The 26,856-nt window shown below is 41.4% G+C and overlaps 1 protein-coding gene across 5 annotated transcripts; it reads right to left on the bottom strand.

Moving 5' to 3' along the window:
• Positions 1–96: 96 nt before the first annotated feature.
• On the bottom strand, positions 97–26,052 carry ZFYVE16 (zinc finger FYVE-type containing 16). Of its 5 annotated transcripts, XM_017806196.1 has the most exons (19): positions 25,834–26,034; positions 25,052–25,144; positions 20,474–20,582; positions 18,143–20,301; positions 14,878–14,974; positions 13,887–14,060; positions 12,911–13,062; positions 9,570–9,948; positions 8,720–8,842; positions 8,482–8,637; positions 7,636–7,860; positions 6,677–6,759; positions 4,703–4,807; positions 4,137–4,287; positions 3,870–3,950; positions 3,189–3,351; positions 2,747–2,852; positions 2,168–2,332; positions 97–1,919 (listed from the first exon to the last, which is right to left on the bottom strand). In XM_017806196.1, exons 3-19 carry the CDS (start codon positions 20,541–20,543, stop codon positions 1,758–1,760), a joined length of 4,551 nt encoding a protein of 1,516 aa, XP_017661685.1. In that variant the 5' UTR covers positions 20,544–20,582; positions 25,052–25,144; positions 25,834–26,034; the 3' UTR covers positions 97–1,757. The 5 variants fall into 5 exon arrangements, with proteins under 5 accessions (XP_017661685.1, XP_017661686.1, XP_017661684.1 ...); XM_017806197.1 differs by lacking the exon at positions 25,052–25,144 and having other exon boundaries at positions 25,953–26,052; XM_017806195.1 differs by lacking the exon at positions 25,052–25,144.
• Positions 26,053–26,856: the final 804 nt, after the last annotated feature.

The following is a 26,856-nucleotide window of genomic DNA, read 5'->3' as shown; positions in this document are numbered from 1 at the left end:
GACGAAATCAGGAGTTCCCAGAAAGCTGCAAAGACAGGACACATCCACCCAAATCATGTCTTTTTTCCTGTTTTATTATAAATAAGAGACAGAGAGTGCAAGCACTGTAGTTAACTTTATTGATCATTACTGAAAAGGGGTTAGTAGAGGGTAAGTGCCAAGAGACAGCTGTTGGTTTGGGTACCTCTGCAGACACCCGTGGGGTGCAGAGTGCTGGTCACAGCCACCCCAGCCCCACCACAGCCTGGAAATGCTGCTTGGCCTCAAGGGCCCAGGGGCAGCTTGTTTTCAACAAAGGCATGTTTTGTTCCTGCTGTGCATGGTGTGAGTCCAGCCCTTCTCCAGGAGGGCAGTATCTCTGAAGAAGTCAGCACAAAGAAGCTGAAATGCAGCTCAATTTCCTCCAGGGTAAGATCTTGAAGCCTGAACCCTTCTAGCACCAGTGTGTTAAAGCACAGGTAACAGAAGAGCAGATTAGGTTAAAGGTTAATTTACAGATCGTTTTTGATACAAAAACATAAAATATCCCCTATTAGCATCAAGATGGCATCAAAATTTTAATACTTTCATTATAAAATTGTACCAGCATTTCTACTGAAAACAATATAGATGTTGTATATATTTAGTTTTGGTTCTGCTCCTGACAAACAGTCCTGTGGCAGTTACCAAACCTGCATTGTGGTTCCACGAACCTCAGTACAAATCACATGCATCACAAATACATAAATAGATCTAAGTGACCCAGTATCAAAAATACGTACTATGCAAGAACCTCAAGTATACTAAAAATCCCCAAATGGTTGGGGTTGGAAGGAACCTTAAGGACTTCCAACACCCCTGCCATGGGCAGGGACACCTTCCACTAGAATCGATCTGTTCATGAAAATTCACACTTAATACATCTATTCTCCCTGAAAGTAAAGGTGGCTACTAGAAGGTGGCAAAAGCAGCAGACAGGAGCAGAAAAAATACTGCAGAATTCTTGTCTGACTTATTGCTACATGTAGATTATATCAAGGCTAATCTTTTTTTTATAATCCTTGAAAGGTCAAATTGTATCAGGACTTCTAAACCACAGTAAAGGAAAAAAAAGAAAGCACTTTTTATAAAAATAGCATCAATTTAAGTTAGCTAAAACGTTAAAAATACAAGAAAGATATCAGTTATTCTATAAAACATTAATGCAGAGCATATGTTTCTGAAGCACCAGCATCAATCCCCATGTTAAGGAGCTCACCCACAAAGTCTTCAACACACCTGCAGAGTTCGCCCTGCCCTGACACACGGGGCTCACAGTCAGCTACAGAGGGTCTCGTGTCTGCACCTCAGAGGGCAGGGGAACAGTTCTGGGCCAGCTTTGCTTCAGTGTTCAGCTCCTTTGCAGGTGGGAAGCACTTGCTGCAGAGATTACATTTAACCATAGCAACTTGTAGTAACACACTTATTTGAGGTTGAGGCAAGGCAGTATGGCTTGGAGTTACTCTAGGTATAGTAAATGCTACAGCTGTGTAAAGATTAACAAAACCTGCCCTCTTCTGCACCTGTATTAAGTGTAAACTTTCAGGACTTTAGGAACATTACAAACTACAATTCCTTTGTGGTAGAGTAACCAGGGAGGATCTGAGGGGGTTAAAAAAACAGTTTGAAAAGCTATTAAATGCAACAGGTTTAGAAACTTTAACATTGTTAGTGTTTGTGGCATTATAACTTTGGTGTTCAGATCTAGCAAATCAGTATATTGCCTGTCATCAGCCTTATCAAAACAAGTGTTCTGTAATGAAAAATATTAATTCCATTTTCACTGGTAGTGTGGTAGGATCTGACATTCCACCATGAATCACAGGAATCAGAGCACTGTCCAAGTCATTCAGATAGTTCTGTGGAAGAAGATGACCTCCAGATCCAGCTAAGTATTCAACCTAGGAGAGAAACACATTAATATTGATATTAATTAACACTTTTTATATTAACAAGACAACACTACAAGTGTAGTATCTCACTAAAAGAATATCTCAACTAGCATGAAGTGAGAAACTAGTCACTAAAGCAGCTTCTTCACCTGGGGTATGGCAAAACATTTAAAACACTCAGGGAGAGATCCACGGTCTGTGCAAGGGAAGATACTTCAGTGGAAATGGGGAGTCTGCAATGAAAGTTGAAAGATTACCATATCTGAGTCAATGGAAACTCTCAGGCCTATCTTATTCATTCCATTACTTTTCAAGGTTTTGAGGTGAGGGCAGAGAGCAGTGCTGCAGGCAGTGGCAATCTCTTTAGCAAACTGGTGAGGAACAGCACTGGAGAGTTCATTGTCCTTCACAAAATAGCAAACCTGAAACCAGAGAAAGGGTAAGAACAGTGAGCTGCCTGGTTACATCCCAAAGTAAGGAAAAAGAGTAATTCAGTGTGCACATAACACAGCACAGAGCAAGCTCTAGTGCCTTATTGGCTGGCAAACTACCTAAGTGTTTCAGCTATTCAATCCCAACACCTCAGTGCCCATGGGAATGCCTGGGCTATGCATTTACAGAGCTGTCAATGCTAACAGACTTCTAGTCTTTTTCAGGGGAGAAAAATGAAAAGTATGTAAACTCACCGAAGAGCCACAGAGAACATGCTGCCTATCAGCGTGGCTACACATGAAAGCAGCCACATTTTTTAGTAGTATCACTTCGTACGATCCACTTTACCCCTTAACTATTCAAAAAGTACCGAAAAAGGCTCAAGAACAATGTAATTCACTAACTTCAGTGCACTTCATAACTTTTCCCTCTCTTTCGAAGTCTCTGCCTTGTGGTGCTTTTTCACTCTGAGTTCCTCCAATTGATTTTCCATCTACTGGGCTTAAAATTCTGTGGAAGACAATAGTATAATTAATAATTAAAACAACATTTTATGGTTTAGATTGAGTCATTTTTACGAAATAATGTTTATCCATCCTTAAAACAAAATACAATACAGGGCTTGCATCATGAAAATACAGATGCTACAAAAAGAAATAAATAGGGAACTAAAAGCACTTAATATAAAGCCAATCTTGCAGGTTTAAGAAGCTATAAACCATTTAAGGTATGGACCACTGTTTTTCAATAAAAATACTTCACATTAATTTCAGGAAACCGAAGGCAAAAATCTGAACATTGGAAAGATGAATTCTCTAAGATGTTCTGCTTTGGCAGTACATTTACCCTTTGTTTGTTTTCTCTTCATTTTCTACCCAGCAAATATCCACGTATTCTTTTACATCCCCTGTATCCATTTTTCCACAGGTAATTCTGAAGTCTTTCTTGTCTCTCAATGCCTGACGTAGGCTTTCCATTGTTTCTCGTGTTATTTGTACCATTAGTCCATCTAGAACAAATCCAGTTAAAATCCCAAATTATCTACAGGAAGAGCAGCACAGCTTTTTAGTAGAATCATGGCTTAAATTCTAGTGGGATCAACCCTCCCCTACAGCTAATTAATAAAAGGACAAAAGGACTCCATCCCCCAACTACAGTGTTAAATGTTACATGAAAGAGGAAGAAAACCTTTTTGTCAACAGAACTAAAGCTAAAACATAATTCTTGGACTAATCTTAGAATTTTTTTTTAATTTATGTGCCAATATATGTATTTGAGGAATATGGCAATGAAAACAGGAAAGACTTGAACTGACTAAAGAGATTTAAAACTTTGTATGGTTTTTAACAAGTATCTGAACTAACATGTATTTTTTTACACAGTATTTTGTTTGCAACAGGTTTTCTATAAAGTTAAAAAACCTTGAAGAGTTTAGCTTACTGAGGCATAAAACCTTACGCAAGACTGCTGCTTTTATTTTTTGTGTAAGTTCTCTTAAGAGGAAAATACACAGGACAAAATTCTTACCTTCAACTATACTGGATTTAGCTAAAAATCCTGAAGATGTTTTTAAGGCTCCATTAAACACCACAAAACTTGCACCTGTAACTAGAAAAAGTAGGAACAAAGTGAGCACCACTTCATGTCACTCAAGTCAGTCACTACTAACATTCCACTAACACTCCTTTTTAAACACATTTCAGTGTGCCACCAGTGTTGCATTTTCCTTGCAGCCTAACAGTGAACTTACATTTCTGCTCTAGAAATGTGATTTTTCTCTACTAGAACACTTACCTTTCCTGGGATGTCCCGTGGCACTGATTGCCTGTGTGTGATAGAGGCCATGCTTGTTCTGCACACACACCAGGTGAGAATCTGCTTCGGTATTAAAACTTGCTCCAATGCTAATTACATGTTCATTAGAAGAATTTATGACCTTCATTATCTGTCAATACAAAATTTGTCATTACACTGACAAATTGCACTCACTATTCAAGTAGGTTTTTTTTTGGTTTGGGGTTTTTCTTTAAAGTCTTAAGCAACACACCATCAGCAGGAAATCTGTATGAGAGAATCCCTGAAAATACTAAAAGATTTGGAAGAAACTGCTGATTTTTATGCACTTACCAGTTATCCTAAATCTCAATTAATCATTATTCACCTTCCAGCATATCCAGGAAGGAAGGAAGGATGTGTGCTCAGGTAATTTTATGCTCTCCCCCTTACATATTTAGGTCAGTATAAAGTTCAGCGAGGTTTTTTTAAAGAAGAACTGACGGTAAAGGTGTGACTGGTATTATATGAAAAACAGCGATTAAAGCAGCTTAGATTAAAAAGCTAATCAAGATGGGTTTACTCACCTCATTATATTTCTTTAGGGGTATTTTAATACAGCTTCTACCCATTTCCACATGAACAAAAAGGTTGTCTATGGTATGCAAAGTATACTGATAATTTCTAAGGTCCTATAACAGAAAAAGTATTTACATTAGGAGACAATTAATTATTGTTTTCTTATCTTTTACAAAAAAATCACCTAGATAAAAGTTCTTTACATACATCTCTAGGACTTCTAAAAAGTAATGACATTAAGAGTGGCTAAAAACTTAGTAATCCCTTTTTTCCTACTGGAATGTATGTGACAGGTACCTTAATGAATGTATTAACAAACTCGTAGGATGACAAGGTCAGTCTATCTACCAGTGGGTTATTTAGATTATGGCTACTTCATACACATTACGATTTTACTCTTTTAGGAAAGGAAAACCTTCAACACCCTCCCTCTCTGACAGAAAAGTGAAGCATGGAAGCCATCATCTAGAGGAGTTTGTTTCCAGGCTGACACCCTGTCCCCTACAGCTCTAACTGGCTGACCTATAAATTGAATATACTGCACCATTTCTAACACCTTTCTCTGACATCGCCCATCATCTCATCCACTTCTGCAAAATCTGTTTTTTTCCCAGAACAACAACATTAGGTATGAAGTGGTCTCATTTGCCTTCACTAGCTCAGCTGAAAAAAAGGTATAAAAAGGCTCTTTTCACCAGCTGAGCCAGGCAATCAGTACCTTCCTCATTCAGCACAAGTAGGGCATTTACAAACACATCTCAGTGCACTCCAGGTTGCCATGGAACAGGCATAGTTTGAGCAACAGTAAGGATGTAAATCACAGGTGCCCTTTGCCTCCATTAGTTACCATGGCCTCAGTCACTTGTATGGTGAGAGGTTTTGTACGATCTTCAACTGAGGATCTGCATCACAGGTGCCAAGGCACCACCAAGAGATTATTTTGCAGTCATCTAGTGATAAAAACTTGTGCCAAGGAGAACATATTTCCATTGCCTGCTTCAAGCTGACACAGCTGTGAAGGGGAAGGCCAGTAGAATTCCATAGAACCCCCCATCATCATAAGCACAACATTAAAATTCCTCAGAGTCTGAGAATGCAGTTAGACATTGGTACTGTCATGTCACCAATCATGCTGGGAGCTGGCTCGTGGAATTACAGTGTAAGATTCCTACACTAACAAGGAACATGCTGGTTTTCAGATGGTGCATGTCCTTTGACTGGTTCCTTAAGCAGTGACCTGGACACCAATGTCAGAGAAAAGGCTTCAGTTCCATCTCAGCTCTGATGGCCAGGGGACTCTCAAGAGAGGATGCAGGGATTGCCTACATAAGATGTGCAGCTCTTTCCATGTCCTTACCCTTAATGCTGGGATGAAAAGTGCTGTGAGCTCTATTGTAAGTATTGGAAGAGGAACACAGACCAGAACATTCCCAGCCAGGAACACAGGCTTACTAGAAGTTTAAATCAAACAGAGGAAAAACTTCCACAGGGAATCCCATGAATTCCAGGCTTGACTTAGTCTTATGATTTTACCAAAAACTCCTTCACAAAAGACAGTCAGGCTGGTTAACTGTGGTAAGTAAGTCCTCCTACAGTTAGTCCACAGCATCTGCCTGTCAAGTCTTTCTTTACATTTAATATTGTCAGACTTAAGACCAGAATTCCTGCACCACACTGATGCTTGGAAGAGAAAAATGTACCTGAACAATGATTACTACCAGCTTCAATGCAAATGTCAGCATTTCTCTCAATCATTTAAAGCCATTCCTCATTACCAGAACTGATGTATAACAATACCAGGTGAAACAAACAGCTTTCTTAACTCACTCACTCTCTGGGTAAGAAAGTTTCAAGTCAAGTATGAAGAACAAAAACATTTGCTTTTTAAATTTACCAAAATCCACTGCTTTCAAGGTTCAGAATTTTGAAAATATTTTACATAATTTAAATTACAAGAGGAAGATAATAAAACATTTACTCACAACAAGCAGATTCATAATTGTGTGCCCGATCTCTCCAAAAAGTGGCTTCCGGTGCCTGTAACTCACCACAGGAGTTGGATAGGCTGGGAACAAGGAAGGAAAAAGGGCATGTTTACCTATCAACAACTATAAAACTTCCTAATCCAAGTATTTATATAGTATATTTTCAGCTATAACCTGTGTTTCTTAATCTCATTATCTGACCAGCCAAAGCCAGCAGAGCCCCTCTCTCATTCTCTGTCATGGGCTGTTCTTCAGCCACCTGGTGATTTCCCCATCCATGGTTAAATCCTACAAAACTGATCAAAAAACCAAACCACAACTAGTAGTTTGGTAGGAGAAAGAAGAACAAAGCAGCTACCATCCTCATCACCACACAGACATGGGCCTGGCCAGAAGTGATCCACTGTGGACTCCAGAAATCCTTGAACAAGCCAGTGGTACATACTGATGGACTTGCAGCTAGTAGAATGGTGGGGTCCTGCCTTTTCACAGGCCTAGATGTTTCCGATGTATTAATAAGTTACCCTTGTAGGTAATCAAAGCTGTACTCAGTTTATGAAGCAGTAATATTTTGCCAATATATTTAATTTCAGTAATTTAATTTAAAAAACCCATTCTGTCAGAGTTGTAAACTGGGCTTTTGAATGTCCCTTCAAACGTTCTTCCTACAACAAAAAAAGTCAGACATTTTTATATCAGAGTTTTTTTAATATCAGTTTTGGCTTCCTAGCATTCTCATCAGCTAAGAAAAAACCTAATAAAATTAAGGGAGTCAGTCCAGTAGGACAGTGAACATTCCCAAGTGTCTCAATAGGTAGCTTCCCATATCAGTCTTACCCAGGTGTACCATAAAATACTGCAAAGATGATTCTAAATATTTTACTTGTCCAAGAATCCCTTGTGTTTTCCAAAGGGAACTTGACATTTATATAGCTACTGAAAGTGTTAAAACTTACCCCCATATTCTGCTCCCAGTCTCAACATTAAACGGATTGGAAACACTTTAGCCCAGGGTATTTCCAGCTTATGGATGAGAATGCCACAAAGAAAAGGGTTATCTGGTAGAATCTGATCATCAAGTTTCTGAAAAGTTGGTGAAACAAACAGGAATCCTCCATGCTCTTTGTTGCTGAGAAAGTTTTCAGTAAAAGTAATGTTTTCCATGTTTCTTACAAACCTTCCTGTAGAAAGAGGGACAGAGAGTTTGCACATCTGGGTCAGCCAAACATTAGTGCCAAGAGAACTGTTCTAACCAGTGACCTCTGACAGACTTGCAGGTCTGTGGTGGATTTCAGACCCTCCTGAAGTCTGTCAAACATCTAAATCCACAGAATAAGTGCTCTGTATTTTGTAACTAAATGAATTTGAATACAAAACTAGTTTTACTTCAAACAAATTCCAGAAATCCTGAAGTGTTCAATGTTCTGGCACACAACAGTTGGTGAACTTCCATCAACAGACCTAAAATATTTACATAAATGAATACTGCAATTCTACAAAGAGCATGCCAGATGCTTTAAACCACAGACCCAAGGGCTTATAGGCAGGATCTCCAACACAATGTAACTACACAACAAGAAGAGAGCCTGCAAACAGGATGTTTACAGAAGTATAGGAAACAAATAAACTTAAATTCTTTTATTTCTGTTATTTAGAACCCAAGCCTAACACTTGCAAGGTCTTTCATCAGAATCATTAGACACTTACAAATACTTCAAGAAAAACTACATATCAACATTTAACTTGAAAGATCTGGAAGAATATGCTATAAAATAAAAAGTTGGACATTAAAAATTACACACCTTTCATTGCATCCTTATAGATGTCAAGAAATAATTTGAACATTTCACTGGGGAAAACATCTTCTTCTGGCAAACGCTGTAACAGAATGACAATTTCTGCCTGACCCAAACCATGCAGTCCATTGGTTGAGAAGCACCAGCACCTTTCTGAGGAACCTTTAAGAAGATAAGACACCACAGTAATTCTGTTTGAAAAACAAAGCTGGATTTAATGGAAAAGAAAATGTGCAATACTTACATGTTATTAGCTTGACATTGACAAGCAAGTTTGCATTTACGATAAAAGTTAATGGAGTAGGACCTCCTTCCCCAAGCAGTGAGGTGATCTTTTGGTGAGATGGATGTTCCTCCACCACGGGATCTAAATAAATTAACAATTTAGTTCAACACATCAGCCAGGGACCCAAACCAAGCATTAGTTCATAGCATGTGACACATTGTCCCACCCTCCTCCCTTAAGAGGGTGGTAGTTATTCCCAAATTTAGAATAGCTGCAGATCAACCATGAACAGCTCTAAGATTCAAGGAACATATAACACTGAAGTAGCAGCTTCTAACAAAAGTGCAAACTGGGGCTACCATTGCTTTGGAAACCACTAACTAACTGTGTGTTCTGGCTCCTCATCCATGCACTGATACTGTCAGGTACCACTGGTGAGCATAGACACCACTATAATGTATTCAAATGACAAAGCATCCTTCTCATAACACATTGATCCTGTTAATAATGCGTGTTCAATTATCCAAGAATCCAGTACGCAACAAATAAATGACAGTAGAATTGTATTGGAATACAAATTATATGCTCGTGAGTTCATATTTAGAAAACTTGCACTAGGTGATTTAAACTCTTCCCTGTGAGGAGGGAGGGTGGTGAGGCCCTGGCACAGGTTGCCCAGAGAAGCTGTAGCTGCCCCATTTCTGGAAGTGTCCAAGGCCAGGTTGGATGGGGCCTGGAGGAACCCGGGATAGTGGAAGGTGTCCCTGTCCATGGCAGAGGATGGAAACAGATGGGCTTTAATGTCCGTTCCAATCCAAACCATTCTATGATTCCATGACTAAATATTAACAGTTTTCTCAGATTTTACCTTTTCCTTTTTCACCCACAGCCAGCAGAAGTGGTGGCAGGTTATCCCCATCAGGAACAAGGCTGATGTCTCTTCGCACATACTTTTCGACCCCACACAGTGCTCTGTAACTTGAAGGACTAACAGACACATCGTGTGCAGCCTGATCCACTGCACTGCAACTGGTCTTCTTGGCCTCTGCAGCAGGAGAACACTCTTCAGTTCCTAGAGTTACAGATTCGTAACTAGGTACCAACTCACTCTGGCCCGAGACACCCTGCTGTGCGTTGTCTGAAGGAACAGAAGGATGTGATTCCTCTGTTCTTGTCATAATATCAATTTTTTCCTTCCATTTTTGATTTACATCAGTTAACATGTCATCTTCCTCTGGGTTTGCAGCCTATGAAGAAGAAATAACAAAAATTCTACACTGTCCCACAACCAGCTAAACTTTCATTATCTGCATTCTAGATGCAAAAAGAGAAAGAAAGCTATCACAAATGCTGAGAATGCATTTCCTCCTAATAAGAAGAAAGCCACCAAATCTCTCCTGGATCTTCTTTTTTTTTAATGTTTAGGCATTACATAGGTGAAGCTGCATCATTAATTTACTTATTTGGCAAAACAAATAGTTGTTCTAGCATAGACAGTCAGATTTGACACAATCAACACACTAGGTACCCCTTCAGGAATCTGTCTGCTATTGGTGTTGCCACTCACAGCTACTGAGCATCACTTGGATCAGCAGTTTAGCACTGCAAACATATTTCTACCCTCTATACCAATAGCTGATTTTACATCTGATTAATTTCGAGCTTGGAGTCAAATCTATGCTGCTTCCCCAGTGATATAGGTGTGACAAGCTGTTATAGGCTATAAATCCCAGGAGTGGAATTTTTCTTCCCCTGCTCCGCTGTGGGAAGAATGGAGTTCGAATAGGGAAGGGGGAAGGGAGTCGATTAGCTTTACAAAAAGTCTAGCCAGCAAGGCCGCATTCCTAGCTAATGGCCCATCAAAGGCTGGAGTGAGGGGGGGAGGGGAAGGAGTTTGGGATTTCGGTAGCTGGCCCGGCTCACGGGGGGTTGCTGGCCGCCCTCACACAGGACAGGTCAGACTGCTGAGCTCTCTCTCTGGGACAGAGACGGGGGTCTGCGTGGGTGCATCTGGAGAAAAGGCCTAGAGGCCTGTTTTTCTGGCTTCTCGCCCTGGTGAAGCCGGATCACTGGTCTCGGCTGGCTTTGCACACTGCCTTGTGACTCCAGCCGGAGCCTACTGTGTTTTCATCGGAGAGCTCTGTGCCCACTGAGGGAGAGAGAAGAGGAGCCTTGAGGTACCGTCATCTGGGAACGACAGTGTGTTCTGTTGGGGATGGACTGCTTTCCTTTTCCCCTTTTCTTCCATTGGGGGAAGGGTCCCCCCCATTTTCTCTTCAGCTTCTCCCGCCATCCGAGACCACCCCCAGACCCCCTTCCCGCGCGGTGACCGCCAGAGCCCGACAGCGCCCCCTGCTGGCCAACAGCGAGCACTGCAGGCTCTGCACCTCCAGTGACCCGACAGCGCCCCCTGCCGACCGTGATCAGAACTGCGCTAAGGACAGAGAAGTGTTCATTCAGACTGTCTCTTTTGTTTGAAGGGGACTTCTGGGTACAGGACTATGGTCTAGTTGTTTTTATGTTCTGTTACTGTTCTTGCCAATATACATATATCTTTTAATAAAGGGTTGTTATTTCTTCTTTTTTTCCACACTTCCTCGATTAAAGCCCCTTAATTTTTGAATTTACAATTGCTGAGAGAGAAGAGTTTGGTTTGTCTCATAACTCATCCTCTTTAGCAAACGTTCCAGTCTCTTCAAACTGAGACACAAGCTGTGAACATGGGCACATCAGGATATCAGCTGTCATTAAACAATAAAACAAGCAAAAGAAACCCTGAGAGGTGTGCTATCAAGTACACTAGACTTGCATTCTATCTCCATAGGGAAGAACTTTATATTGCAACAAGGAAAACATCTGACAATTCTATGCTTGCCTGTAAGAGCTCTCCTGATGTCCCATCAACTTCCAGCAAATCCTCAGTTTATTGAATACACTACCAGAGAATAAAAAATAAAAGGACACCAACCCCAAAAGTACCACCCCACAAACATGCAGACAGAAACATGACTACACAGGCCAATAACAGACTTCTTCCCCAGGCATTTGCTTGCTGGTGTTTCATATCACTTGCATTTTTTGCCTTCATGGTCAGGATTTTGTGATACCTTTGCTTCACAGCTGCACTGTGGTGGTTTTGTTTGAGCTTCTGAGGCTGCTTACACCAACCATCAACCAATTGTATCCCACTCACTTTGTCCATGATGCTTTTAGTTTTAGACATTGCTCATATTTTGCAAGTGAAAATATCCTACTCTTTCCCCAAAATGTGAGACAGGCTATACCTGTCTAATCTAATTGCACTAATCTAATTACTGCAACTTCTTGGAGTCCTTACTTGTTCAAATGAATTCACATCTACTGTTATTTGTTCTTCATGAATAAAAGCTGATTTACATGCTATGTACCTGGTAAGTGTCCAGATCCTCCATATAAAAATAATAATGATCTGGTCTGGGTTTTTACCAATGTATTTTAAAAACTCTTGAGTCCTGCGAGAATTATAGAATTTATATTATCACTTGAGACAGCATGTCAGAGCTATGTTTTATCTTAAAAAGGCTTCAGCTGTGGAACCTCTCCAAATCTTTCCACAGCAAACTCAGACCTCTTCTTTGGACTTTTTTTGTAAAGTGCAGCTAGTTCAACACCATGAATGTGATCCATGACAAAAAAAGCCAATCCTCCTCTCGGTTTAGTATTAGTTCACGTTAGAAGCAATACACAGATTTTGCTGCACCCTATAATGGAGTATTCCAGGGCATTACGCAAATTCTGGCTAGTCTAATCCAACTGGAAAACTACAGCAAACCACTGGGGAAAAAATAAAAAACAAAACCAAACACAAACTTCTGCTAGAAGCCTGTTGTTAGTGACAGGTTTAAGAACTGTCGTAGAAGTAATTAATCAAAGGCTGTGTACAAAAAAGACCAGTTTTGGAAAACTTTCTGCCATACCATTTTTGAAGTTCACAGACACCCCAAACCAAACAAGGCTTTCCTTTGAAAGCCTTCCTTCAGTTTTCCTAGAAATTAAAATTACTGCAGAGTTTTTCAATCCAAGGACTTCACAGCCACCTCCAAAAAAATTCTCAAATACTGTCCCAGATTCCAAAAGCAGAACTGTTATGGATGTAAGAGGCCCCATCAATAGCAGGCGGAGGTATTTAATAGGTAATTTATGCACATTCACACACTTCCACACTCATACCGTATGAGTCTCTGGCAAGTCAGGGTTCACTGGACTTAAGTCCTGCGACAACCTCTTGGCTCCAGAGGACAGTTTTGTCGTGTCTGCCACTTCACCATTGGGCAAAATACCATCTGCAAACCAGACCCTCCTCTGCTCTCTGGGGCACAGCCCTGGGAGAGGGTAAGAAAACAAAAACTGCATGTTATTGCACTGTTCCAATGCCTGAAAGGGATAAAAAGTAAGCCCCTTCTCCCCACCAAATACATGGAGAATCTGTTTAGTGGAATTAAGCAGAAGTAGAGTTTGACACCAGCCAGCCTCCAGTCAGGCAAATACATGCAGAAAAAATCTCCTACTTGGGAGCTACCATGTTACAATTAAATCTATTAATCCATATCTAAGGAAGCCTACTTCCTCAATCATCCCACTGTACTAAGGTAAGAATGAAGTGCATATTACAGCTAAAAGATGAAATACATCTAAAAAAGTTAATTTCTCACTTTGTTTAAAAATTTATTTCCATTGAAGAAGGTCAGATGTTTAATAAAAGTGGAACGAAGACACTACTTAGTCACTAATCATTTTTATTTACACAGACAATGAACCTCTACTGTTCCCTTTCAACTTGTCTCTAAACAGCTACTTCTTGTTTTTTACTGTAAGACTGGTTGTCACAACACAAGCCAGAAATCTCCCAAGATACGTAAAAATTATAAAAGTTACACAAAAGATTTATAATAAAAAAGAGAAGGCAATGAAAAAAGCAACATCCACATTTCATAAATAGAGATTTAGGACCAACTTGGACCTGGCACCAAAACTAGGAAGTGAAAGTAACTGTCCAGTGTCCCATTCACAGAGTTTACATTTCTCACAAAAAACACCACCAAAAATGTATAAAAAATATACCAAGTACAAATCCAACATGCAATAAGTGACTCTTTCCAAAGAGACCCTGGGAGTGTTAGATCTATATTGTTTATAGCATCTGTACCTTCAATACCAGGTTGTTTAAGGGCTGAGATAGGCAACAATGCAGAAAGCGAAGGGGAGCTGGCACTACCAGGCATCTGGGCTTCCTCTACTGGTGGAACAGCAGAATGTTCAGAGGAGACACTGGAACTGGGAACAAGACCAGTTGGACTCATCATCCTTTCAAATGCCTGTGCTAAAAAAATGTGGTTAGTTTTTCAGATCTCTCAATTGATTAGATTTCATTTGCAGTGTGGTACTTTAGGTGGGGGTTTTTGGCAAAAGCAGTGCACAATTTGTGATCTGCACACTCAGACTATTGCAGGGAAGAAAATTTACATTCGTTTTCTGCCTGCATATTTGCCAGATTGTTCTCATGACAGAAACCCCCTGTACCTCCTGGTACTGCTGCAGTGACCATATCTTGGTGCAAACACACTGATCACATTTATCAGGTCAAATTCCATTCAGATGGCATATTAAAAATCTGACATGTTGTTATTTAAATATGAAACAACAGAACATCAGTGTTTTCTCCTGATGTTTCCATAAGAACCCATGCTTAGCTTCCAGCTAAGGAAAGGTTATCTGATGGTTCAATTACTGCAGTGCTGTTATGTGACTTGTAAAAACATTAGGACAGGAAGCTACATAAAAGGGGCAAATAACATGTGAGAACAAGCAGGGACATGGCCTTTAAACACACAGAAGGCTACTGTGGGGGGAGGATCACTTTTGCTAGAACCCCTGTCACAGATGACCCAACAGTATAGCTTCATATTTAGTCCTACAGAGTTAAAAACTACTTTTTTTCTTTAATAAAAATCACCAATTTGCTACTTGAAGTTTAAAATAAGAACTGAAATCCAACGAGGAGGTACAATTATTCTCTTCATCCCTCCATCTCAGCAACAGGAAAGCATACACCAATTAAAGTAATCAAGCTCCCCCAAAAGGGCAAAGGTTAAAGGGATACTTTACTAGTTACTGTAATTACAAAGAAAACTTTTTACCTTTATTAATGTCATTGTAACAGCCAGTACAGACTCTTGCCTCCTTCTCCATGTACTGTAGTTTGCATTTTCGTTTGCAACAGCTACCACAAAAAACCTGAATCAGAAAAGGACTGGATTAAATATTATAGACATATTGTGTGGTCTACAATTGCACAGGAATTAGAAAACTCTTCTGAGAAATACACTTGTTTCATTCTAAACCATCTGCAACCTTATATTCAAGCCAAGAAAAAAAAAACCCACAACAAGAACAAAACCCACAATATGTTCACAACAAAAAGCAACAACATGGAGGACCCAAGTGGCATTATATTAAAATTCTTATCTGGGTTGATGAAAAGAATTTCAGGTTGCAACACCTATTCCTAAATTCACTCCTAGTTCCGTAACTATTTTACATTAAACAACAGCAACAAGGCCTGAGCCCCAGAACTGGGGTCTGATTTGCTTTACTGCTTTAGAATCATCTCTGCAGCTGCACCAAATCTCTCCATAACACGTGTCACCAGTTTGCTATGAAACTGCAAGCTGCGTCTTCCACCTCACGGATAACAACGTAAGCCAGAGCTTTCCGAGCTACTCACCCAGTCTGGCTCAGGTGCCATGTCAGCTAAGTAAGCTCTCTCAGGAAGAATAAGCATCCTTCCCTTCATGTCACAAGCTCCCTTCAGCAGGGTATTTGAAAAGAAAGCTGCTTTGAAAGAACAGAATGTGCTCTTCTACTCCAAAAGCATATACGTCTTGTCTTGTCTATTTTTAAGCAGAGATGGGGAAAAAAGTGTGTCTCATTAGCTTGGACAACACCTGCACAATCCCCTTCAAAAAATTATGTCTTTACTAAAGCTGGGTCTTTGCAAGAGTTGACATAAATAACTAGAGCTTATGTTCTTTCAAGGGTGATCTGCAAGTTTTCAGAAGGTCACACCACTTTTAGCCATAAGCAGGCTCTAGAATATCAGCCTTACAAAAAGTCTCCTGAAACCTTGATCTGACAGAACCCTTCTACCACTGACCAGAGTTCAGTAAGTGGAAAGAACATTCAAAGTCTTCTCTACTCCTGATTACTTCCGGGAAAACAAAGTGGATCAATTGGAAAACAAACAAACAAACAAACCAACCAAAAACAGTGGTGACAGAGAATTAAGTTATTACAAGTGAACTCATTTAAGTAGGAAAGGTCACTATAAAATCAGTAATAATTGACAGATGCAATCTGAGCTGAAAAAAGAAACTATTTCAAGTGCTTCTGCATTAGTGCCCCAGGTAATTTACCTCAACTGAAAACACACATGCTCAGTACAGATATTAACAGGGTAACTGATGAGGATTAATCACTAATCAGTCACAATCCATTTTAGGGCTTCAGATGCTAAGGCAGCACAATCCTCTGCAATGGGGATTCTCCTCATACCCTTGGTGACACTGGGACCCACAGAGGATTGCAGGAAGATTAATCTTAATGCATCTAAAAGGTGAAGACAAACTAGGGACAGGGGAAAGGAGGTAAAGATGGGGCTGCTGAGTGAAGGAATTGATCCTGGTTGAGCTAGGAAGGATACCACAACAAGAGACAAACACCTCAGTAAAGGAACTGCAAAGCTGTTTGGCCTCACAAGTGCTGCTGCTGGGAGAGAAAGTGTGGCCCACTAACCTCTCACTTCCCTCCAGCACAGAGGCCAGAATCCGTGAGTGTTGCCACGTTCATTGGTGGCATAATAGGAATTGTAGGATAATAGGAATGTATAAAACTGTCTTCTAGAATAGGCCACACAGGACAACTGTGAATTCCTACCAATTTTTCCTTATGTCCCAAGTGGCTGGTAACACAATACCACACAACAGCTTCACAAGGAATGTTTGTTTTTTTCTAAGACAGTTACTATTAAAAAGGCAAAAAGTCTGTCTAAAAGTTAAACTGTTGCACATTCAGAAAAGCTATGCCAGAGTTACAACTGCATAGCACTGCAGTATCTGCAAGGTATAGATAACCTATACTGCCTTCACTTGCTCTCCTAATGAACACAGATTGTGATGCTCCCTCTAACTACATTGTTGTTCTGCCAAAAGCCCCTCAGCTAACACACCTACAGCTGTAAACAGGGTGTGCAGTGAAGGGTCTTCCATCCCCATCTCCAAACATGGTGCAAGGAACTTCACAGTAAAATGTAAAACACGAACCTAAAATCGGTCAGTCTCATGACAAAACAAAACCCACTCCAAAGAACTGCATTTTAAACCATCACAGAACATCAACAGCATATTCTGGCAGTAAGTTCAACGAGTTCTAGGTTGGCATAATGAATTCTTCCTTATCTTGGCACTCAAGATTCAGACCTACATTTTACTTCACACCTACTGCAATTGAAATAAATGAGTACCAAGCTTTGAACACACAGTGCTAGAAGAGAGGTGGGAAAAAAACCTACCAAGCCTCTCCAGATGCTTCTTAGCACCAGGGATGCAAAAAGTTAGTACTGACACTAGTCTTTGCTCTATCTCCTCATCCCTAAATCTTACAGAGCAACACTGAACGATAAGTTCATTAGTATTGGCAGTATTTCCATTTATGCATCACTACAAGTGTAAGCCACAATAGCTCACAACAGAATTCTGAATTAAGGATAAGATGTGGCATCATTTACTCATTGCAGAAGACCACAGGCTGAAAAAAGTTCTACAACTACTTGCTTTCTTGGTGAGTCACATATCTTCCCCTGAGACGGCTTTCCTGGAAAATTATACATCTAAACATGCAGGAGGACAGATTTAGGCTATAAATCCTTTACACTTGTACTACCGTTACAGCTCCTGAAAGACTCCAATCCTTTCAGGTTCATGGACAGTGCTTTACAGATAGTATAACCACTTACCTGAATTCTCAGCATCACCTCAATTTTTTAAAACTTAGATACTTTACTTAAAAGCTGAGCAAAAAGCTGATTCACTATGACTACTATGAAGTAGTCCATCATCTCATCTCCCTTGTTCTATGCAAAACACTAGACAAGCCAGCATTGAAAGATAAAGAATATTCTTTGTACTTCCCTTTAATTACAATTTTCACAAAAAATATTACAAGATACCAGTCTTGTTCAACAGTCTTTAAGTTTCTATGATGGGAAAATGATAATTATCTTTTGTTAAATAAATACTTTGAGCATAGAAAAACTGTGTCAGTCTTCTTTCCCTTCTGTGCTTTGGTTATCCCTAAATCAGAATCTATTTCCTTTCAGCAGCACAGGACCCCTCTCCCATAACTCACCTTCCCACAAGCTCGGCAGTGGTGTCGTCTCTTTGTGAACGTGAACTTCACTTGGCAGTTCATGCAGTTGGGGGCCTCTGAATCAGGGACCCACAGTGGCTGTTTCCACAGCAGAGCTGCAGGTGTTTTAAGTGACTCTGTGTTTTCAGATGTTTGGTTTCCTCCAGCTTCAGAGATGCCTTCCCCAGGGTCAGAGTTCTTACTAACACTTACACTGCTGCCTGAGAGTTGAACTTCTGGGGTAACAGAACCATGTTCCTGGTTTTCTCTCTCAAGTACATTTGTTCTGTTCAGTTGTTTCTGACCAGCAGCAGCTTGAGAAAGGCCAAGCAACTGCTTTGGTCTTGCACCTTCAGTAGGAACATCAGAAGCCAGAGCTTCATTACCACTCTCAGTTACGTCCTGACCATGAGATACATTATCTTCTGCTGCAGCTTCCAAATAGCTGGCAGAAAGAGATACTTTAACATTACTATTAATGCTCATTGTCTCCTCCAGTTTTGCTTGCATAAGTTCTTCAGTGACCTCTGTGAAATCCAGGTTGTTCACATCTGTTACATTCCCTTCATCTGCATTATTTTCTATTAAGTTACTATCATTGTCTGAAGACTTCAACACCTTGGACTGCAGACTTTGTCCATACAAGAAATCATCAAGCTCACCGTCGCTGACTAGAATATCACTTTTAATAACACTCTCCTCCTCAGTAAGGTCAGCCACAACTGGACTCATACTTTCATCATAGAAGCTGTCCACACCTACATCATATGGCTCAACCTCAAGGTCTAGAAAAGCAGAAGCAAAAGCTTCAATTTCCTGAGAGTCACCACCATCAATTACACTCTGAGCATTGCACTGCACTCCATCCTCACTGTTTTCCACAATACTTTTGCTGATTTCAGCTAAATATTCTTCCTGCTCATGCCAGTCACTATTTTCACAGGATTCCCTGCCAGAGGGATCAGTTTTAGATGCTCCAGAATGAACAGCTACAGTACCACTAATAACCTCTGCCACTGCATTCTGAGGTAGAGGATTAACCTTTTCTTCTCTTACAACTAATGAGCCGCACATGGACACAGGGAGACATGACAGAGAGGTCTGGACATCCTCAGCTGAAATACGCAAACTGGAAACACTCCTTAGGGTCTCACTGCTGTTAAGTTCTTCACTACATACATTCTCTTCTGTGATTTTCTTTTCCAATTGTACTTCAGCTCCTGTTTGACATGAGGAGCCTGGTGCAACACAAATTCCAGGTAATGTTGCATGGGTTTTGTGCACCTGATGCCTCTTGAGCAGATCTGAAAGCATGGATACAGCATTACTGCCATCTTTTGGGTCTCCCTTTCCTACGGCATTTCCTCCATGCATCTCTTTGCTTACTGCAGAACATGCACTATCATCTTGTGATTCACAAAGCAGTTTTTCACAAGCTTTCTCATCTTTGGGACCATTTGCATTTGAATTCTGTGTTGTTACAGGGACACATTCAATATCAAGGTGAGCAGCTTGTTCAGGCTGATCAAGTACTTCACTGCACTTTACAGGTTCTGTCCTGTGTTGACCATCACATGAATCCGAGATCTCTCCTGTAGTGTAACTGTCTGATTTTAAAGCTAAATGATTCATTTCCTCTGTTGTAAGACACCCTGAATCTTGAAGCATTGAGTCCCCATCACTCTGCTCTGTGCTGGAAGCATCCCTGCAACCAGATGATGACACACAAATAGGAACAGGTATGCAAGACAGGCCAAAGCCAATTGACCCTTGGCTGCACTGGAAGTCAGCTGGCTGTGACTTCTGAGAACCTTGGTGAGCATGGATTAAATCAGCCGTGTCATTAACAAGATCACACACAGGTATGCCACACCTTCCCAGGCTGGAAGCCTTCATTTCATTTAAGGAACCACTGTCCACAGTGGACAGAAGATCAGGTCCAGCAACACTCTGCTCCTGCGGTGGTGACTGACTGAGCAGCACGCCCCTCGTCCCAGCGTGGCTAACGAGAGGGGTCTTCTCTGGGGAAGGGCAGCTGTCAGCATCCTCTGGCAGCTCTGGTGCTGGGAATGCATGTTGTAAGCACCCCAGGACTGAGAAGAGGGAACGGTGCTTTGAGTCACATGGGTTTTGAGGTGTTCTGAGGCAGTCATATTCATCTGTGTTAAGGAAGAAGAGATCAAAGCAAAGTTTATAAGACTCCTCTCCTTCCACATTGTATTCCCTCTAGATCCCACCTATTCATCCATCCATACTTAGTATATGCTATTTTCAAATTCCATGGTAACAGCCATTTGACCACTTGGAGAACAAGCTAGTGCAGGAACCAACCTGTGTTCTGCTCGAATTCATCGAGCAACTTGTCCAAGTCACACACTGCAGCTCTGAAGTAACTGTCCATTCTAGTCTCAGTTCGAGTGAAGCTTTACCCTTCTTAAACCTACAAAGAACAACAACAGCATCTCATTCACAGTAATTTGATGTCTACAAAGCCCAAGTGTTAGTATCAGAAGACAACTTCTGGAAGATATTCTTTTTTTATTAACATCATCTTCTCTCCTCCATGTAGACAAAACCTAAGTACAAACAGGGCTGCAGCCCCTATGTACTTTGAATATGCTCTACACATAGTGTACCCAGCACACTATGAACAATACAACCAAAAATCCACTTTAAATCACAAAATTGAGGCTCCCTTATAAAAAACAAGTGCATCTGAAAGCACGTACTATGGCATTACAATGTCAGCAAGTTTAAAACCAGAAGGCGTATTAGGATCTTCTAGTTTGTCTCCATATAAATTTTATACCACAGTTCACAGGCAAAAAACAAAATAGGCCATTATTACCCTTCAACATGACTGAACTGCATAAATAATAATAAAAATTAAAAATCCAGCATGGTAATTCAGCTTATCATTTCTATTCTACTCAAAAAACAAAACCAAATGAAATTCTGAGACCCCAAGAACATAAAACACTTTTTTTAGACTTACCAGTTCATCAGAAAGCTACTTGTTAATCAATCACATTCCACACTGCAAAACACCCTGGTTCATTTGCTTAATGAACCTTTCCAGCCACTCAATTTTATGCCTTTTTGGTCACTCTGAATTGCTTCCTAAGTCCACATCTATTTTCATGGCTAACCGCTCACATGGTTCAACTCTGTATAAATAAAATCAATATTTACACTTCTTTTGAGCAAACTGAAGGGACTCAGATCCATTCAGTCTAATGTCTGTAAACTACACCTGTGGAGGTCTCTCTAGTTTTCCTTCTACTTTTATCAGTGCCTTCAATTTCTGCACTGGCTGACTTCACTTCCCATCCCAATTCAATGTATTTTGACCATCTAGTACTGCTGCTTCTAAAAGCTTAGAGACCAAACAAATACTCAAATTCACTCACATCACTTATGCCACACTGCAGCTACAGATTCACACTCTATACCTTAACTTCCTTTGTTGAGGTGTAAGGTTTCCCTTCAGTGAATCCTTCAGATCAAGTGTGTTCACTTACATCAATATGGAATTATTCACCACATTAATGTGCATGTGACAAGAATACTTTAAGGCAATCTGTAGTTCAAACAGATTTGCAAGGCATAAGGAAGGTGAAATAAATAGTATGCAGCAGGGCAGCATTTTGTGCCTGTGCATAAACCAGAAGTGAACAATATGAATATGCTATTTTTTTGATATCCACTTGCATTCATTTGTCACAGCAAAGGTCTTCACACTACACCATAACCCAGGTCTCTCACAGCTGTCTAGAGGGCATCAAGCAGCAGAGATATATACTTAATGCCACTTCTCCTCACTCATTTGAATGCAGCCCTTGCCTGAACAATCACCCCATTTCGCAACCTCCTGGTAACTGGATGCGTTACAACTTGAACTGGAAGTAATTTCAATTAAGAGACTTACAAGATTAACAGCTTTTGATGGTCCACTGAGAGACATCGAAGTACAGATAACAGATACCTTAATGACACCAGAATTTATAAAAAAACCCTTTCATAATTCAAAAAAATACAGAGGAGAGGTAAGTAATTATTGCATCTATCTTTATCTTACACTTTAAAAGACTTAAATTCATTGTTTTGCACTCTTGAGTGGCACAAATTCTGAATTAAGCACAAGTGCATTATCTGATTACAATGCTAAATAGGTAGATTAGGATGCATTTGTGTTGTCCAGCATTGGCCCACTGACCTCTGAAAAAGGAAAGAACTCAAAGAACTGTAGAACTGAAATCATATGCAAATATTTTCATCTACTTAATACAGAGTAAATCACTTCTACACCCAGCTCAGGAAATTATCACATCTCAGTCTACTGACCCAATAATGTAGTTACATTTTATTAAATCTGGTTTTGAAATAGAATAGTTCCATTTGACTTAATAAAGCATTTTGAGTAATTAACCTGACTTTGAATAACTAGCATATTATTCCTGTAATTTCACTACTCTTTCTTGAAGTTTTTGATAGTTTTCAACTTTTCTACAACAGACCTACAATAAAAAAACCCCAAATTGCACAGTAAAATCATAACCTTTCAAAAAAGGGCAGACTAGATCACCATAAAGTATTCTTTTAAGAATCATACTCCTAACAACAGAATTATACTTCTAATTTTCAGAAATCAGGAGCACCACCACTATATATGGTTTTAAGTAGACAGAACTATTGTCTTCCAAACATGTTTTCTACAGCTCTGAATCCACTCACTAGACAAACTCCAAACTGGTTCACAGATTAGCATTTTTTAGAAATAAGCTATTAAAACTTAATGCTTATAACTTTATCTGAGGCATTAAGCCTCAGATAAGCTTATAACATTATCTAAGGCAAGAGTGTAGGGAAACATACAAGTTCAGGCTCTCACCAGCTCCGTTTTATGGACTTTTTTTTTCAAAGTAAAAGTAACTTTTAAACAATATTTAAATAACTTTCTGTTAAAGACTACATGCTTTGAGATTAAGATAAATTAAATATTTATGTGCAAGGAGACTTGAAGCTAAAACATCAGTCCATCACAAAAAGGGAAAATAATAATAAAAGCATAAAATGTACTAAAAAAAAAGCACCCTGGACGTGTCACTTGTGCACGTAAATGTTTCGTGTGTGTCTGAACAGATTCCTCTCAGGTCTCTGACACATGGTCTGAAACACTCCTAACACAGCACTTCAAACTGCACACAGAACTACCCCACCGAACAGAGGCAATAATTGTGCCACATTAAAACTATAACAATCTCCAGAGTTCAGAACCAACATTCCACTGGGGATTTCTCAACACACTCTCATTTAAAGGAGAAGATAGCACAAAGCTGCTGGGATACCGAGTGGCCAGGTAACAGGATGGATGTCAGGGGTTAGTTTTTACAGATAAACTCTCTAAATGGAGGTAGTTAGCTGTTTTCAGTGCTGATAACTTGTAAACCAGAACAAGTAAGTTAATTATTACCAACTAACCAGTTCAAGGTCTGAAGATAAGCTGCCTTTTGGAAATTAGGAATTCCTAAGAACCACTCTCTGTAGTGTCAGCACACATGGGCATTACCAGATCTCCAGTTTGCCACAGCTGATCTCCCCTGCAGAGGCCAGGCCTGCTTATGCATGGAACTTCTAAAACAACACAGATTTAGTGACAGAGAAACTCACACACAGGGGCACACAGGTCTGCAGAGAGCTCACCACAGGAGCCACCTCAATTCTGGTCACCAGGGAAGTCTTTCCACTCACTGCTAAGTCACATTACTTCAGCTCCATCACTGTGTTTAATCATTACACTTAGCCTGAGCAGAAAGCTGTATTAATACTGTTATCCTCAGGACTGAAGTGGATTTTTCCAGCAACTACCACAACTAGAACAAAGCCTCTGATATAAATGCAACCACCAAGTTTACAGTGCTCCAGGAGGGAGGAGCTCATGGAGCACAGGGTGCCTCTTCTCCCACCTTCAGGGTATTTAAAGACTTAATCACCAGCTTTATTCTTCTCAGCCCCTTCCCACACCCCAACACCTCAACCCACCCACAGGCTTGAGGCCCTACAGACAAAACATCTAAGCTTACAACTGCCCATGGAGCTCACCAACAACCAACCTGATGGAGAAGTTCAGCACAACTGAACAAACGTTGTGTAGAAAACACAAATAAAAACTAAAATTATTGTTGCTGAGCAAGACAATTTACTATCCATTCCAAAAGCTCCAGCTGCTGTTGCCTCAGCAAGACTATGAGCTGAATCAGGGGGTGAAGACAAAAGTTGCAGAAGTTTTCAGACGTATAAGGAAAAAAATACGTGGCACGCTACACAAAACTGTTGTGCTCGAAGAGCAACATTCTGTTAGTTCAGCACAGACTTCTTAGAAGGACAGAACTCCTTCAGCACCACTGTGACAGCTCTATCCCAACAACACCTTCAGCTCCTGGGGATTCTCTTTCATTCATACACCCAAAGAAATTTGCCCCCAAAACTCAAAACAGCATCACTCACACCACACAGAGAATCACAGATTCCAGAACAGCCAGGTTTGGAAGGGACCTTTGGAGATCACCCAGTCCAACCCCCGCCCAGGCAGGGTCATCCAGAGCAGGTGACACAGGAAGATGTCCAGGTGGGTCTGGGATGTCTCCAGACAGGGAGACTCCACACTTCCCTGGGCAGCTGTTCCAGGCTCTGTCACCTCCACGGAAAGAAGTTCTGCCTCATGTTGAGGGAGAACTTGTTGTGTTTCATTTTATGGCCATTGCTCCTTGTCCTGTCGCTGGGCACCACTAAACAGAGTCTGGGACCATCCTGACATCCCTTGGAGATATTTGTGTGGATTGATAGGATCCCCTCTCAGTTGTCTCCTCTCCAGACTAACCAGGCCCGGCTCACACAGTCTCTGCTCACCAGGGAGATGCTCCAGATCCCTCATCACCTCTGTGGCCTCTGTTGGACCCTCTCTGGCAGGTCCTTGTCTTTCTTATCCTGAGGAGCCCAGATCTGGACACAATGCAGCAGGTTCAGAAGGCAGTTATGGACTGTCAGCAGTCCTTCAGTGCCACCAGCAGTAGCCAGTCTACCAGTGAGGAACCCACGGGCTCAGCTGCGCAGACACAGCCCCCACACGCTGCCCAGGGCACCACCCCCACCACCTGCCAGTTATTATCTCATAGTTATTGTGAACACTTATTACTCAGCCTTAGAAAATGAGCCATGAGAATGGGATTGCACCAGGCCTGGCACATTCCTTCAGCATTCCCATCTCCTGTGATTTACACTGTTAATGAGCAGATGCTCATGAGACAGCCCTGGCACTGAGTGGGGTGCTCTGCTGGACCCAGACCCTGCTCCATGGAAATACAGAATGTCTGGCAACCTTTTAATGCCTGGAAGTGTAGGGGTAAGATTGTCCAATACGCTTTATATACCCTATATAATCATCTCTTTCTATTATACTCTATATACTGTATAAATCTACCCTATATATACTCTATATAACCTATATGATACTCTCTCTCTATATATATATTATATTCTATCTACCCTATATATATCCTACATAATACTGTCTGTATATATATCATACTCTATACACCGTATATAACAGCCTCCATGTTATTCACTACATACCCTACATAACACTCTCTCTATATATTATACTCTACATATCCTATATATACTCTATATACCTTATATATAAATAAGCGGAAGAGCAGTAAGCAAAAACACCACCGATACGCTCAAACCTCCGGGGGCAGTTAACCCACTGAAGCAGCTTCAGATCGCACCGCGCCGTGTCCCTCCTCACCGGCGGCTCAGGGCCGTGGCGGCTCAGGGCCGTGTCTCCTCAGGGCCGCCCCGGCCCGGCCGGCGGCTCCGGCCCTGCTCCGTGAGGGCTGCGCATGCGCGGGTACGAAAGGCGTGATGTCACCGTGACCACCTGTGCCCACCCTGCGCGTGCGCAGCGGCGCCACTTCCCGCCACAGCCACTGGGGCGGAGCCGACGCGAGGGGGCGTGACCGGCGGAGTGACTGACAGCGCGGGGGATGGAGGCTGGGGGAGGGGGCGGGGCCGGCAGTGTGATTGACGGGGCAGCTCACCCCTGCGCGCGCTCCCGCCCCCGCCGCCGAGGACCGGCATCCCGCGCCGTCGCTGGGCGTCACACACCAGCTCCATGCGGTGACACCTCTGCTGTCCGTGAGCACCCCGCCGGTTATCGTGGCGTTCACACCCCCTCACCTCGCGGTGACGTCACTCCCGCTCTGTCAGCTCCCTGCCGGGTCTTGTGATGTCACACCCCCCCCCCCAACCCGTGGTGACGTGGATGTGTCAGATAGAGTCAGAAACGATTAACAGTTTGTCCAGAGACTTAGGGGGAATGAAAGGGGGTTGCTGGGTCAGGATCCTGCCTGATTGCTGCAAAACGTGGAATGTGTCAAAGTTTTGCTAAGAAAGGATGTTCTGTGGTTGATCTATGTAACTTTCAAGCCCAAGAAGCGAGAGAGGCCCTTCTTGCCCTTGTTAAGGTTTAGGACTGGATGTGTCTCAGTGATCTGAGCCCTGGGCTTGGGGGAAGGATTTCCACTAAGAGTGGGCACAGAGAATGCAGTATTTATGGGCCACAAGGACAGAACTCCCAAGATGAAGGAAGTAACAAAGGCAGCTCAGGACCTGGACTGAATCAGCTGCCACTGGATACAGGGTGATTCCAG

This window comes from Lepidothrix coronata, unplaced genomic scaffold, assembly GCF_001604755.1.
Source record: "Lepidothrix coronata isolate B3197 unplaced genomic scaffold, Lepidothrix_coronata-1.0 Scaffold14, whole genome shotgun sequence".
NCBI lineage: Eukaryota > Metazoa > Chordata > Aves > Passeriformes > Pipridae > Lepidothrix > Lepidothrix coronata.
Note: the sequence above shows the minus strand (reverse complement) of the source record. Positions and strands in the feature narration are given on the sequence as shown.

Excerpts from the sequence above, each read along its gene's own strand:
- ZFYVE16 (XM_017806197.1), bottom strand. The coding sequence starts at position 20,543 with ATGGACAGTTACTTCAGAGCTGCAGTGTGTGACTTGGACAAGTTGCTC. Across the intron at positions 6,760-7,635 it reads ACTGGGAGCAGAATATGGGG|CCTATCCAACTCCTGTGGTG; the intron begins GTAAGTTTTAAC and ends CCTTGTTCCCAG. Across the intron at positions 3,951-4,136 it reads CACGGGACATCCCAGGAAAG|TTACAGGTGCAAGTTTTGTG; the intron begins GTAAGTGTTCTA and ends TACTTTTTCTAG.